Source organism: Salarias fasciatus, chromosome 13 (assembly GCF_902148845.1).
Source record: "Salarias fasciatus chromosome 13, fSalaFa1.1, whole genome shotgun sequence".
Lineage (NCBI taxonomy): Eukaryota > Metazoa > Chordata > Actinopteri > Blenniiformes > Blenniidae > Salarias > Salarias fasciatus.
In genome coordinates this window covers 26,593,006-26,608,348 of record NC_043757.1, presented here as the reverse complement: position 1 = coordinate 26,608,348, position 15,343 = coordinate 26,593,006, and the positions used below count along the sequence as shown (strand labels likewise).

Here is a 15,343-nt window from a genome sequence, read left to right as displayed (position 1 = left end):
TCCGGGGGGGCACACACACGGGTCTGACCTGCACGTGGTGGACCTGCAGCATGGAGAAGAGCTTGTTGAAGCAGGCGCTCAGGATGGGGATGGACGAGGGCTGAACCACCAGGCTGCTGGCTGGAGGAGAGCCTCTTCCTCCCCCTCCCCCTCCTCCTCCTCCTCCCCCTCCGTGGAGGGCTCTCAGCAGGGAGTCGTCTGTGCCGTTGGAGGCCTGGCTCACTGGAAGCGCCACAGGAAACACATGTGAACACACAGGGTGAGTATTCTGCGGCTGGGCGGGGCGGGGCAGGGCGGAGCGGGGCGGAGCGGGACAGTCGGCAGGTCAGGCTCACCTGTGGAGGAAGTGGAAGTGAGGGCCTGCAGGATGGAGTCTGCCTGGAGAGTCGCCATCATTTTGAGCATCAGCTCGGCCTGCTGCTCCAGGCCCACCTCCAACCGGGCGTCCAGGGCTGCCACACACACACACACACACACACACACACACACACACACACACACACACACACACACATACACATTAACCCCGGCGTGCGTGGAAACCGTACTGGACGTGAAGCGGGCCGGCGCTGCGCTCACCTTGAGACACGGACACCGACAGACCCTGAGAGCCGGGCTTCTCGGCAGCCACCGGCGGTTTGGACACGGGGATGCCGACCCCGCCGATGTACGGGTTGTACCCGTACGTGCCGTAGTCAGCGCCCCAGTAGTCATACCAGGTGCTGCTAATAGGCTGAGGATGAACACGAGGGGGGGGGAGACGCACATCAGGACACGGTCCAGCAACTCTCCTCTCAACTTACCCTCCAGTGAACAACGGACTCAGGTCTTCACCTGGTCCACATGACTACACCCGACACACTGCCTCATGAGATCAATATATGGTATGGACTGCATTTTGTTTTTGTGATTAAACATTCTAATACAGTCAATCAGCAGGATTTAGCTCAAGTGGAAAATGAAAAACTCGATTACTGCTCTACGACAGGATCAGATGAAACATTTTATGAAGGAGCGACTTTCATTTCTTGAAAACGTTCAGTAATTTTGCTACAGTGGCAAGAAACTGTGTGAACTCTGAGAAACATGAATCTCATCAACAACAAGCTCATCAGTTCTACGTGCGAGTCGCAGATGTAGACGTGTCCAGAAAGAAAACATGACAGGAGAGCTGTGGTGAAGCACAGCGGAGGAGCAATCTGTGGTGGAAATACTGGAAATCTGAAAGACTGTCCGAGAACTGAGATGTTATATTCGACTTCCTCTTGAAAGTAACTCTTAACCTTGATGGACCTGATGTTTGAAGTGGCGCCCTCTACTGCAGGTTTAAAGGCAGTGAGCGTTACAGTCCAACCTGTTTCCTAGAGAGTTCACACACTTTTTCTTGCGACTGCAGATGAAGGAACAGAGAATCTCCTGTCCTGAATCACAACATCTCGATGTGACGCCTCCAGACCAGAGCTGCACGATACCAGTCAACACGCCGGAACGTGGAGGATCAATCTCACACACTGCCAGGACAAGACGATGGAATCTTCAAGTTTTGGAACTATGACTGTGAGTCAAGTGTCTTTTTATTTCTATTCTGTGCCGTAGGACGATGAGCCAACATGTCATGCCTCGCAGCTCGAGCATCGCGGTGACGATAAGTGGACGATATATCGTGCAGCTCTGATCTTGAATCGACTGCAGCCACAGCTCAGAGCGGGGACACACACAGTGAAGGACGGCAGTAGGAGTCCACGTACCTTGAACACTTTGGCAGCAAGTGGATCTTTTTCCAAATCAATATCTAAAGGATCAATATCAACATCCATCAGGTCTTGTAGCAAGTCAAAGTCTATGTCTTTATCTTTTTCCAAAGATGACAGAGGTGGAGCACCTTTGGATAATGAAAACAGCTTTAATATTGCCAAGCAAGCACACTAGAAAAAAACAAAAACAAGCAAGAGAAAGGCTTTCTGTAGCACGTTACTGGGCAATTTTAACGCCGATCCACACAATGCTGCGGCTCCTGCATCCTCTCGGAGCGAGGGTCCAGACACGGGCAGCAGTCAGAGGCACAGTTTAAAATACAGAAAGACTAAAAAAAAAAAGGTTTCATGAATGAGAGCTGAAGAAAATTCAAGCCCAAATGGAGCGTGGATGTGTCTGGACTGTCGCTCTGAGAGGCCGCTCTAACAGCACAACCATCAGAACCATGAGAACCGTACTGTCCACAAAATCTGGGAACATGCAGCTATGAAAAAAGAGAAGAGTGTGACCACAATAAACCTTTTAGACATGGCACAGAGTCAGGGTGTGTGTGTGAGTGTGTGTGTGTGTGTGTGTGTGTGTGTGTGTCGAGTGGACGGGGCTACCCACGCACTTTGGAAAACGGAGGAGGTCCCGGTAGTACCTGCGATGATATCGGGCACCAGGGCCTCGTCAATGCTCTCTACCAGGGGGATGGGGGCGGGCTGGGGCAGCGAGTCGTCCGAGTCCGCCCCCGGCCCCGCCCCCGCCCCCAGCCCCGCCCCCGCCGAGGACGACGAGGCCCCGGCCTCCTCGCCCACCACCACCACCTCGTCCATGACGTCCAGCGAGCCCGGAGACAGCAGTTCACCTGGGAGGGGGGGGAGGCGTCAGACGAGAACCATACGGAGCGAAGTGAACGGCCGTGCAGTCGCCCACCTGCCAGGATGTCCTGCAGCATGCAGGTGAGGGAATACTGAGCCCAGGCCCCGCCCCACGAGATGTCCCCCCGGTTGAAGTCCGTCCCCACCAGGAGCAGCAGCAGGCGCTCCAGCTGCTGCTCCGACACCGCCTCGCACAGGTGGATTGTGGGTCTGGTGGCGTTGGCTATCCTGGCGAGGACCTGGAAGACGCCACGGCGGGTAAGTTTCACATGCGGCGTTCTGCCTCCGGGGCGGCGGCGGCGGCGGCGGCGGCGTGCGTCCGGCGAGTTACCTTGCAGACGAAGAGGAGCAGGTCGGCGTGGCAGGTGAAGTCCATGGAGAGGAGGAAGAGCGCCAGCTTCTGCACCACCGAGATGCAGCGCTCGTGGGACAGCGTGAAGGGCAGCGGCTCCACCTCCGGGGCCTCTTTGGCTGCGGTGGACTCCGTGTCCAGCGTGGAGCGCGGCCATTCGGCGGTCCGCCGCAGACGGATCAGGTCCTTAAAGTGCTTCAAGGAACGGAAACAAAAAAAAAAACGACGACCTCATCTTCTGTCCAGTTTTCTTTCTATTTTCACTTTTGGAGAAAAGAGCAACAGAAACCTCCTGATTCTGCCTGTGTGATGATTTATTATACAGGATTCGATTAAATTATACATTCTAGATGTTTGTCTCTAGAGTATTTAGATTTATAAAGATAAGGAAATATTTCTGAATTCCAGATTGATTTTATTTCAGTCCTGTTTTCAGCTGGTTGAAGAAACCAAACTGATTTATTTCACTTAAAAATCAAAAATGTGATGAAACATCTGAATGTCCGGAGCTGTATTTTGCAGTTTGGTTGTAACGTCGAGGAGACCTGGAGCTGACCAGACTAATCAGAAAAAGACAGTGTTGGAGGAGCAGTGGATTTGGATTCTGGTGTCTAAGCAGATAAACCTTTGTCACTGCTCCTGGAATTAAAGCGTGAAACTGAGCTAAACTGGGTTTCAGACTGTTGTTCTTGTCTGGGATGTTCCTCAGAGGGTTTTTCCAGCTGAACCGATGCGGGCGTGTCTCGGAGCGCCTCACCTTGGACGTGGCTTGTTTGAGCTTGGCCTGCTCCACCAGCAGCTTGTAGGAGGAGCCTTTGTTGCTCTGGATCTTCTCCTTCTCGATCTGCTCCACCAAAGCTTTCTGTTTTGCTTTCAATAGATTTAACTGCTACAATGAAAAGGCCACGGTAAATACAAGTACCAAAAAACGGACGCGCCGCCTGCCCCCCCCCTCGGCCCCGGGGCTCCAGACACGTTTACCTGCTTGTGGTGGACGAGCTGCTTGCGGATCTTGCGTGAGTAGAGGCGATCGAGGCTGCTGCTGCCTTTGGCCGACCTGCTGGAGTTCTGAGACTGAAGGCTGTTGTTGATGAAGCTCCACTGAATGCCTGCACCACAAACACACACTTTATTTCAGACGTCTTTACTTTGAAGACATGACGGAGGGAAACCTCTCTTTACCCGTCAGCGGTCTCTCCCGCTCCTTCCCTCCCAGGTGCTTCTTGGCTCCCGACGCCTCGTCTTCGATGCTGGCCACGTAGTCCAGCAGCCTGGACACCAGCATCACCACCCAGCTGATCATGGGGATGTCCAGAACACCTGGAAAACACACACGTCGTGACGGGGGGCCGGTCAGCGCGCTATCAGGCGCTCTGCGGGCGACCATACCCTCGGTGCGGCGCTGGGCGGCGGCTTGCGGCTGCTGCAGCGGCGACAGCAGGCTGTCCAGCAGGTTCAGGAGACCCTCCAACACGCCGCTGTTACTCAGGGATCTTTGGCCGATGCAGGACAGGAGCATGAACACTCTGCAGGTAGAGGGGAGCACAGTGAGGAACGCCGGAAACCCCGGACGGCGCTCAGAGGAGCGGCGGGCGCCACACCACGCCTTCAGAGACTCGTACCTGTCCTGGGGGAAGATGAGCAGCTGCTCCGAGTTGTAGAGCTCCTGCAGCACGTTGGAGAGGAACTGCCCCCACCAGCGCTCGCCGCCACACAGCTGCACCAGCAGCAGCCCGGCGTGCAGACGGATCTTGGGCGTGCCGCTGATGCACAGGTGCTTGAAGAGCTCCTCGCAGGCCTGAGCGTGGAAGGTGCTCTGCAGCACCGAGGGGACCGAGTGACCTGAAGACCGACGGGGGGAGATGGGGGGGTTACACACCGGTTCAGAGAGAGGGGAACACTCCCGCCTTCAGGACCCTGAAGACACTGACCGTTGTTGGAGTGCAGCAGGCTGAGCAGCGTGTCCAGCAGGTAGCGGATGATTGTCCTCAGCTGCTCTGTGGACGAGCCGTGCACCAGCTCCTGCGCCTCCGGGCAGGCGGCGGCGGCGGCGGTGGCGGCGGAGGAGGAGGACAGCGATTTGCGGCTGGCGCCCAGCGACACACGCAGCCGCTGCACGGCGTGGTGCGCCAGGTTGAGCTGCAGCTGCAGCTGGATGCAGTCCTGGTAGGCGGAGAAGACGCGCTGGTCCTCCTCCACCACCTTGTCCGGCTTCCGCAGGAAATACTGGGCGTTGTTGGCGCTGTTCAGAGGAGGCAGGTCGATGTTCTGCAGCAGGGTCTCCAGCCGGTGGCACGCCAGATTGTACCTGGGAGCAGGGAGGGGAGGGAGTGAGGTCTGGAGCCGCCGTACAGTGAAACCCTGCCGGTGGACGGACTGGATCACGGTTCCCTTCCTGTTGGTGGCGCCTCACCTGCACTGGATGTCCTCCTGCAGCGCCACCATCATGGTGAGGTGCTGGTCCACCTCGGGCTGGCTGGCCGCCTCGCTCTCTCCCCTCAGCGGGTCGTGCATCAGCTTGAGCTCGCTCTCCCAGGGCAGGATGTACGTGTGGCCGTAGTAGAAGCCCAGAGGGATCTTGGCCCGGGCGTTGGTGCTGCCGTAGCGCCCGATCACAGTGATCTGAGAGAGGGCGGTGGAGATGGGGGGATGAGAGGAGCTCCGAAATCAGAGACCTGGAGTGCCGCTGTTCCCTCGAGCCAAACCGACCTTCATGAACCTGCAGACGGGCGGCGGCAGCAGGTCGTGCAGGATGAGGGAGTGCGTGCTGATGTCGGTGGCCACCACCAGCCGGCGGCCGTCCACCTCCTCGCCCAGCGTCCAGATGTCTATGGACAGGGACGCCAGGTCGCCGCAGGTGGGGATCAGGGCGTCGGTCAGCAGGACGGGGCGGCCGAAGTCCAGCGTGACGAAGCGACGCGCTCCTGGGGGGGGGCGGCGGCCAGAGTGCACCGTGAGCCACGCTCCTCCACTTCACATTCAGACAAACAGACCTGAAGTACCTGAGTGCATCCGCTCGATGATGATGGACTGGTGAGGAGGCGGCTGCAGGAAGTGAGACGCCTGGGAAATGGCCAGAGCCAGACCGCTTCCCATGGGGCTCTGCAGGAAGGAGAAAACACACATTTCCTGTTACGGGACGCTGATGAAGACCCTCGGCGCTCTGGAGTAGTCCCGTGCGCTCACCGGCTTGGCTTTCTGCGTGTTCTTGTGCGCGGCCAGGTTGACGGGTCCCGGGTCCATCATGGAGCCGGGGAACAGGTGAGCCAGCTCGGCGCTGAAGGCGGCGGACACCGCCTCGTTGGGCGGCGTCAGCGGCGGCGTCATGAAGAGGGGCGTGGTCTTGGGCGTGGGCGGGATGACGTCGGAGGGGTGGATGAAGAAGCCGGGCGCGGAGGCGGGGTTGGAAGGCACAGAGTTGTGGATGGGTCCCACGCCCGAGGCGGCGGCGGCGGCGGCGGCCGAGGTGGTCTGGTGCAGCTTGGCCTCCAGCTTGGCCTTCTGTTCCCGGAGCAGAGAGCAGTCAGTGACGGCACGGCGCACATTTCAGCTTCTCAGGACCGGAAACACTTCAAATATCTAATGAATGGATCACCTGCTGCTGCAGCTTGAGCAGCTGCTGCTGCTTCTCCTGCAGGACCTGCAGCTGCTGCTCCGCCGACACCATGGCGTGGGACAGCGACTGCAGCGCCACCTGGGCCGCCGAGCTCAGGGCCGTGGACGCTTCGCCCACCGTCCCCGTGGACAGGCCGCCCACCGCCGGGGTCACGCCGAACGTGCTCACTGCAGGCAGAGCGCAGGGGTTCAGGGAGGGGAGGGGGAGGGGGAGGGGGCCGGGAGCCACGGCCAACGCCAGAACCGAGGCGGACGTACCGGTGAACATGCTGGCGTCGTCCCGCTCCACCCGCGTGCCGTCGCTGGTGGAGATACAAGTAAAGTGCAAAGGCTCCACCTCCAGGAGTCCCGTCAGCGCCGTGAAGCTGCCCTCTGCCGCCGCGCAGCTGCTCACCTTCCCATTCCCTGCACGCCGCAGACACAACGGCTCAGGGAAACATGCAAACTCCGACAATCACATGAGAAATGAGGGTGGGAAAAGACCACCGGTGAACCAACGATCACTGCTACGGGCGGTTTAAAGACCAGAATCAACGGGTTGGGCTGGACGGGAGGCGCTACCTGAGAGGATGTCAGAGAGGTCGATCTCGTCTGACTGCACGCCGATGCTGCTGTTGAAGGCATTCTTACAGGAGGAGCCACTGACCTCCAGGTCGAAGAGCACCGGGTCGAACGGAGAGCTGTACAGGCCGTACCTGGACGGAACAGAGAGTTCATCGACTGCACAGCTGGCATTAACGTTCAACCTGTTCTACGGCAACAAATATGCTGGCACAGAGAACCGTGACAGTCCGGGATGAAGGCAGGTCTGGGATTTGAAATGCGCCGAGCGTCACGGCTACCTGGTCTGCAGCAGGGCCTCCAGCGGCGTGAGGCGGTCCTGCAGCTGCCGGGAGATGGCGGTGAGCAGGGAGGCGCACGCCGTGCTGCAGCCCGCCAGGTCCTCCTCCTTCACGTAGTTCAGCAACACGAAGTACCAGAAGACGGAGCCTGGGAGGAGGAGGGAGGAGGCGTGAGGCGGCGCCGCCGGCTGAAGGCGTGGAGGGACTCACGTCTCGGGGACTCACCTCCGGTCGCCGCCGCCGGCAAGTAAGGCATATTATCCAACAGGGCCTTGAGGAGGCTGACGCCGAAACCCTGCTGGCTGGGGTCTGCTTTCCCATTACTGCAGGGAGGAAACGGCACAGTCTCACAGTAACACCTTCATTCAGAGGGAAGCTAATCTGAGGAGAAAGTCATCTATTCCCATGAAATCTCAAACACAGAAGTCCCAATAGGAACGTTTTTAGGATTTTTGTGGGGGAGCGATCCTGAGGATCTTCCAGAAGCATCCGAGCTGTTTTCCTACCTGATACAAAGTGCAAGAAAACGAGCACACTTGTGCGCGATGCTCCGGCCGGCCTCGAAGAAACACACCCGCACGATGTCGGTCAGCCTGGAGCGGGTTTTGGCCAGCAGGCCCTCCTTCCCCTCTCTTAGGCTGGAACAGAGCAGAGGATGGGTCATCCGGGGGAGCGGCCGGGCCGAGGGGGCGGAGGGGGCCTCGCCGGGCCGCACGCACCTGCAGGGCCCGTTGGAAAAGACCCCGGCCAGCCAGCACAGGATGTCCAGGATGAGGCTCTGGGCGTGCTCGGTGGCCGGGCCGCCCTCGGTGCGCCGGCACAGCGCGTCCAGCAGCTTCTCGTGGAAGTCCAGGAACTGCAGCATGGCGCAGCGCTGCACCCTGAAACGTTGGCGGGGGGGAGAGGCGGTCAGCGTGACGCCCAGATGGGGAGGAACCGTTAGAGCGGGAGGGGCTCCGACCTTTCTTTGGGGATGGACGTCTTCTTGAACCTCCTGATTGTGACGGAAACCTCCTGCAGCAGGTCGCAGCCTCGCAGGTTTTCTACTTTCTTTGACGGCGCTGAGCCTTCCGTCTTCACCGCAGACACCTTGTCCTGCAAACAAACACACAGCAGGTAAGCCCGAGGCCAGACTTCCTGCCGGGAACGGGCTGCAGGAGGCAGGGCGGCACCTTGGAGGCCTGCGCCCGCTGCAGCAGGGTGGACAGGGAGTGCGCCTTGCTGCCCTGAGGCTTGGCGCTGGCCATCCGCACCACGGGCCGCGGGCTGTCCTCCATGCTCTTGTCGCTCACCGCTTTGATGTGAACCAGGAAGGAGCGGTACTTCCCTCCCGCCATGCCTGCAGCGGAGAAACACACACGGCGTGCTTCACGATCAATGTGGATCTCAAGAGACATCCAAACAAAAACAAAAAAACAGTTTAAAAACCGGCGATTTTGTCAGTTCCAGAGTAAATAATGTGCTTCCATAATGATGAGACTTTCTTATATCAATATGTCATTACATTAGTTTCACAGAAACAGGTCTTTATAAAATATAAAACATGTCCTACCTTTGACCAGCTTGGGGCTGGTGAGGCTGATCATGCCGGCGTGGCCAGAGAGGTCCAGCCCACTGGCCAGCCACACCGGGCCGCACAGGATGTCCTCCTTGTGGTCCTCCAGGAACGGACACAGCACGGAGCCTGCAGCGAACAAGAGGAGCCGCCGCTGGATCAGGAAGTCGTGACGGCGGGAGGAAAGCAACACCTGACCGGCACAGCGCGGGCGACGCCAGAGATCAGCGACGGTTCAGAAATAAAACACATCTCGGTCAGTTTGAGCTCAGCTGAGCAAACAGCAGGTTTCAGTCTATCGGAGTTCATCTGGAAAATGCTTAAAGTGGAACTTCCTTCGCTGCCTTCAGCATGTTTCAGCATGCTGCAGCCATGAGCGAGCAATCCTTTCACTTCTGCTGCCGTCACAGTTTCAGAGTCATCTGACGCCTTCTACCTAGATCTGCGCCGCCAACAGCAAACCCATTGCTACTGCGACACGTAAAACACAAACATGACAAAGCACTGTCTGAATCCCATTTCCATGTGCTGTACATTCATTCTCAGCAAACACAAGACCACTGGATCGTCAATATGACTGGTTAACTGGGAGCCATCAAAAAGAAGCAGTTTTAGAAAGAATAGATGTGAAAGGACAGTCCTGAGTGTCTCACTGGCACAAAGTTGACAAACTGATCTGCTTCTGAGAGTTTTTGCAGTCATCCAGACTTCCACAGGTGATTCTATAACATTATGCAGCCTTGACCAGCAGTCGTCTTCATTGTGACGTGTGGTTCAGGTTTACCTGACGTCTCCTCGATGTCCATGAACTGGATGTCCTCGGAGAAGTCGTGCAGCAGCGGCTGGCCGTTCCTCTCCCCGTTGGCATGGAGGACGCTGGAGAGAGGGAAGGAGATCTGTCTGTCCACCGCCGTCTCTGCAGCACAGGGAGGAAACAGCGGAACGATCAGACGGAGGGAAGAACAGCGGTGGAGTGAGAAGAGGGAATGCTGAGCGAGTGGGATCCGTCTGGAGGTGCGTGGCGTCTCACCGCTGACTTTGCCCAGCCCGGGCGCCTTGTTCTTCAGCAGAGTGACCTGGATCTGCGGAATGTTGACGATGTTGGCGTTCAGGACGAACTTGAAGTCCACGTGGCCCACCATGCAGGCTTTGGGCAGCACCAGCTCGAACACGTGCTCGTCCCAGCTGGAGCTACAAACACACACACACACACACACACCACTGATCACACACTGGCGGGCGAAGCCGTCCAACACAGAGAGTTTGATGCTGCTTGAAATAAATCCAAATGACACAACAGTATGGGGGAAACAGGAAGTGGAACGAGCTGCAGTCAGTTCACCCGTCTCGTTTCTATCTGATCTTTCTTTTCAGCTGTACCCAATATGAGTGTTCAAGATTCAAACAAGGAAGACAAAGGATTCATCCTGAGGGAGGAGCTGCAGCATCACTCCTGCCATAATGACCTCCAGGTCGTCTTCACTGTGACGTACAGACGTAGACGCTGTGAGGACGGCGTGTGGCGCCTACCTGTCGCTCTGCAGCTTCCAGGTGCGGGTGTGCTGGGCGGCGTCGCCGTGGTGCTGCTGGTGGAGGTGCTGCGGGTGGCGGCGCTGCTGCTGCTCCTGCTGCACCTCCGCCCAGCACGGCGGCACCGTGGCGGAGAAGCGGGGCGTGAGCGTCTCGAAGCGCGTCAGCTCCACCAGGGACATCAGGCCCTCGGTGGTCAGCGGCTGGTCCACCAGGAGGTCCACTCCTGGACACAACGGGTTCACACGGGCGTCAGCCACCACCCAAGCCCCCTCACTGTGTACGCTACGATCCAGAGAGTGTGTCCGCCGCGGGCCGCACCTGTGATGCCAGGGCTGGAGGGGTTGGAGGAGGGCTTGGCCCCCTCGAGCAGCAGTTCAGCCCCTTTAGAAAGGGGGCCATCAATAAACATGTCTCCGTCGTCTATATCGTCACACACGCCTCCAATTTGAAGGAAATGAAGTTCTCCGCCTTCAAGAGAGAGAGCGTCGACAGCGTGGGTGTTGGCATCTGTTCACATTAACAGCTAAAGTTTCCAAAATCCAACACAAAAGCTGCTAATCTTGTTATCAAGAACCTCAATTCACTGCATTCAGTTCTGTTTCAAACACCTTTAGAATGTTTCAAACAAAACGTCAGCTGCTCATTATAAATGTTCACACTGATATCCTGCTGCAGAAGCAGCCTTCAAATTATGGGCCACATGGAGCCTTTCAATCTATTTCTACTGATTTTAGAACGGAGACATCACAACATAATAACTTTGCAATAATTTCTGTGTGCTTGAACATGATGAAAAACAACAGAAAAAAAGGAAATATTATTTAGGTGGTCATTTATCCACTCGGTAAGGGCATTTTGGTCCACATGCCACATATCGAGAAGCTCTTGTAGCCTCTATGTGATGACATTGCTTTAACTATTCCCTGCTATGTTGGTGTCAAATCAGTGAAGCGGGACGGAGACGCAGGCAGCTGACCCTCTTCTGGACTGCGGCGTCAGACCTGGATCCCCGTCGTGACTCCGGCTGAAAAGTCTCGCCACACTTACCTTTGGTGCAGGCGCACAGGCGGTCCGTCCCAGAGCAATACGTGACTGAGACAAAGGGGTCCGTCTCCTCCGCCGACCCCTCCTTTTTGGGCGGCTCCACCTTGGCCAGGACCTCCAGTGTGGACAGGTCCAGGATCATAATGTACCCGGCCCGGGTGGTGACCACCAGGTGGCCCAGGCCCGCCACCTCCACCCGCTTGCAGTCCTTGTGTGCAGAGGCGGAGGTGGAGGGGGAGGGGCTGGTGGCGCCGGCGTTGCCGGCGCCGGCCGTGGCTGCTCCGCACGCAGTCCCGGCCACGGAGCCGGCGGGTCCGTCCGGGCCCGCCCCGAACCCGGACGAGCCATTCTTTGGGGCCGGAGGCAGCGTCTCCTCAGCAGCCTCCTCGCTGTCGTCCTCCCTGCCGTCCAGCACGTCCGGCGGGAGCAGGATCAGCGAGGTGACGGCGTCGCACGGGTCCCAGATCTGCTGCACCTTCACCGGCTCCTCGTCCAAGGTGACGATGCGGGTGGAGTAGTTGAGCTTGTACAGCGCCAGGTAGCCTCCGCCGCCGCCACTGCTGGAGGCCCTCTGCTGCTGCTGCTGCTGCTGCTGGTCTCCCGGGGGCAGGATGAGGGGCGTCTGCGGCGGCGAGCCCCCCTGATGGTGCCCCTCCACCCCGTTGGCCACCGGGTGCAGCGTGTCCCCTTTGCGCTGGCTGCACAGGGCGGAGTGCAGCCGGTTCAGGTTGTTGAGGGCCTCCACCTGGTTGGTGGCGCTCAGCGACTCGGAGCCGCACGGCTGCAGGCCCACCAGGAGGTGCACCCCGTCCCAGCAGGGGGTGATGGAGTCCACGTACAGGTTCTCCTCCTCCAGCTGCTTGGGGAGCCTCAGGCACTGCACCAGCGCTCCGGGCCGCGGCGGCGTGGACACGGTGGCCGCCGCCAGCGTGCTCCACTTGTCCACGTGGCCGTCCAGGCCCGCCAGGTTGGTCGCCGCGTCGGCAAACTGCTGGATGTAGGTGATGGGGGGGTCCTGGAGCAGGAGCTGCTCGTGCGTGTCGAACTCCATCTCGATGATCTGCGGGAAGGTGAAGCCCTCCTCGTGAAGCCCTTTGCTCATCAGGTTGTTCATCTGCGTGAACACCTGTCCCGAGGACTTGTCGTCCACCTCCCTGATGCTGTACAGCAGCAGCACGGGAATAGTCCTGCGCACGGCGGGCAGGGGGGGCGGGCTCGACGGCTGGGAGCCCGCCGTGTTGGGGAAGCCTTGCTCCTGCGCCGTGGCCTGGGGACCGCAGGTCTCGATCTCCATGGGGCCCTGCTCCTGCAGGGGCCCGGAGTGGAAAGGCTCAGGTCCCTGAGTCCTAAGTGGACCCTCAGTGGTCCTGCGAGCCGCGGCCGGGGCCGCGGGCGGGGGTCCGGCCAGCGGCGTGCCGGAGGCCGAGCGGTAGCTGAGCAGGCCTCCGGCCAGCAGGCAGGGGAAGGGAATGTTGTGGTGGTCGGGGACCTTGTCTTTTGGTTTGGCCTGGCCGTGGGCCTTGGTTTGGTTCAGGGAGGGGTTGGCCCCCAGCTCCTCCAGGTCCTTCACCGTGTCCTCCAGCACGCTGGCCACCACCTCCCACTGCAGCTTCTCGGGCTGCTGCAGCACGCTGAGCGCCGTCACGCCCAGGCTCACGTCCATGCTCTCCCACTGCGACGGCTGGCCTGAAACACAGGCCGGAAAAACGCTCAAACACACCGCCTCGCAAACGCTCGCACAAAGTGGACAAGAGGTGGGCGGCGGGCCCCGACTCCTTACCTGTCACCGACTCCGATCGGGAATGCTCCTCGCTGTCTGAATCCTCCAGCTGGTCGTCACTGGAAGAGGAGGACGGCGTTACAGACGGAATCAAGCGGCTCTGTGGCTCGTTCACACTCGAACGGATGTGACGGCACCGAGTGTGTGCGCTCCTACCTGTCTCCCTCTAACTTGGGCAGGTCGGAGCAGGAGGACGACTCCTCTAACCACGCCAGCGTTGGTCTCCGGGACTCGGTCAGAGCCTGCTGGCCCTGCTCGCCGCTGCACAGGATCAGCTGCCTCAGGATGGCCGGGTCGTACGGGTTGATGTCAAACTTCAAGTGCACCTGTCACATACATGAAATAGCCCATGAAACACACTTCTCTCCTGGTTTTTTTTTTTTTTTTTAACCTCCAGCCTATTCAACTTGTGCCAAATAATTCTGAAACAATCATGAAAGTCATAAAGTTACTGAATAGTTCAGTGAAATTCTTTAGATTTGGAGCACATGGTGGATTTCACAAACAGAGAAAGAGAACTGAGCGTCAAGCATGTACGTTTGGACAGCTAAACATTAACATTCTGAAACATGATTCCTTCCCGGAAGCGAACGTCTGCGCCGCCTGAGCACCTTCATCATCTTGGAGACGTCCCAGATGCAGATCTTGCCCCTCTTGGTGGCGGCGGCCAGGAACTGCGGGCAGCTGCCGAAGCCGTAGCAGGCGATCTTGTCCGAGCTGTCGGGGCTGTTGGGGAACTGGGCGGGGCTGGTGGCCAGCGTCACCGACAGCGGCACGTTCTGCGTGTGCTCGCCTTTCACGAACGGACAGTTGGGCGAGTGCCTCTCGTGCTCCGACCTGCGGGGGGAGACGGAGACGGGTGCGGTTAGACGCCGGGCGGGAGGGCCGGAGCGGGACGGGCTGGCCGTCGGTCCGCCGGCTCACCAGGGCTCGTCGGTGGGTTCCCAGCAGACCAGGCACACGCTGCAGGTGAAACACATGGCTCGGTCGTCGCCTGTGGAGGCCGGCTGTGGACAGACGGTCACACCAGTGTGAAAACACACACACACAGTAGCTCGATCTGGCGTGAAGGCGGGCCGGCTCCTCTCACCTGGTGGTAGAACCCTGCTTGGGCCATGGGGTCCGGCTGGGCCCACCTGTACCCGGCGTGCGGCCACGACGTGAACGTCTCCCTCCTGTTGGCCTCGCTGTACATCAGGGACCTGCAGGGACGGAAACCGGTCAGCAGGCTGGCGTGCGGCGCCGACGGACTGACCGGGCCCGCTGCACGCTCACAGAGGCCTTACCTATCGACAGAGCGCCCGGGGCCCACCCCCAGCTCGGGCCTGGCGCTGGACAAGAGGTAGGAGAGCCTGTCCATGATGGATGAGGCCACAGACAAGGCAGCTACGTTCTGGTTGATCTTCTTCAGCTCGTTGACGATGGCGCCGGCCACCAGCTTGAGGACGTGGTGGGGAAGATGCAGCGTGACCGTCGCCCACTGGAGGAAGGAGCGACATGAGTTGGTGATGAGGGGGCGCCGCTCCATACAGCTGCCACTTCCTTCATCTGACTGAAACGTCATGATTTGTTCACTCTTTCAGTGAGTTCGCATGTCCATTTAAAGACATCTTGTCCAACCGGTGGTGTGTGTGTGTGTGTGTGTGTGTGTGTGTGTGTGTTGCAGTGAGGAAGAAGCATCCTCAGATCAACAGGCTGAATGCATGTGTTACACTCCTAACCAATCAGAACAAAGCCAGCAGGACAAGAAGCCACCATCAGCCAAACGGCTGCTTCCATTCCCGGCCTCTTCCTCCAGGTCTCCTTCATGAGACGTCTGACGGATAACACCACCGCTACCATACGCTGAGGTCATTAAATTCTTCTGATCCTGCACATTAACTTTGATTAGGCTGATAATTGCATCTTCATAATAACATTTCCTTGTGCTGTGTGGACAGATGCCAGGGATGTCAGGGAAAGAAATCCAGGTTCAGAAAAGCAGAACTTCAAATCCTCAGATCT

The 15,343-nt window shown here is 58.6% G+C and overlaps 1 protein-coding gene across 1 annotated transcript in view; it reads right to left on the bottom strand.

Moving 5' to 3' along the window:
- birc6 (baculoviral IAP repeat containing 6) overlaps positions 1-15,343 on the bottom strand; it is a 75,298-nt gene that overhangs the window by 51,381 nt on the left and 8,574 nt on the right. The window contains 38 exon segments of the mRNA XM_030106042.1: positions 29-222; positions 336-452; positions 580-733; positions 1,749-1,882; positions 2,399-2,605; positions 2,674-2,857; positions 2,950-3,165; positions 3,728-3,859; positions 3,952-4,079; positions 4,153-4,290; positions 4,360-4,496; positions 4,593-4,812; positions 4,902-5,278; positions 5,384-5,592; positions 5,680-5,894; positions 5,973-6,072; positions 6,157-6,471; positions 6,566-6,753; positions 6,844-6,990; positions 7,147-7,280; positions 7,428-7,575; positions 7,653-7,750; positions 7,934-8,065; positions 8,147-8,308; positions 8,389-8,522; positions 8,600-8,766; positions 8,980-9,111; positions 9,767-9,898; positions 10,013-10,173; positions 10,513-10,738; positions 10,834-10,983; positions 11,563-13,245; positions 13,340-13,398; positions 13,496-13,665; positions 13,951-14,176; positions 14,264-14,346; positions 14,430-14,541; positions 14,626-14,819. Of these exon segments, the coding sequence (XP_029961902.1) occupies positions 29-222; positions 336-452; positions 580-733; positions 1,749-1,882; positions 2,399-2,605; positions 2,674-2,857; positions 2,950-3,165; positions 3,728-3,859; positions 3,952-4,079; positions 4,153-4,290; positions 4,360-4,496; positions 4,593-4,812; positions 4,902-5,278; positions 5,384-5,592; positions 5,680-5,894; positions 5,973-6,072; positions 6,157-6,471; positions 6,566-6,753; positions 6,844-6,990; positions 7,147-7,280; positions 7,428-7,575; positions 7,653-7,750; positions 7,934-8,065; positions 8,147-8,308; positions 8,389-8,522; positions 8,600-8,766; positions 8,980-9,111; positions 9,767-9,898; positions 10,013-10,173; positions 10,513-10,738; positions 10,834-10,983; positions 11,563-13,245; positions 13,340-13,398; positions 13,496-13,665; positions 13,951-14,176; positions 14,264-14,346; positions 14,430-14,541; positions 14,626-14,819 (7,815 nt within the window).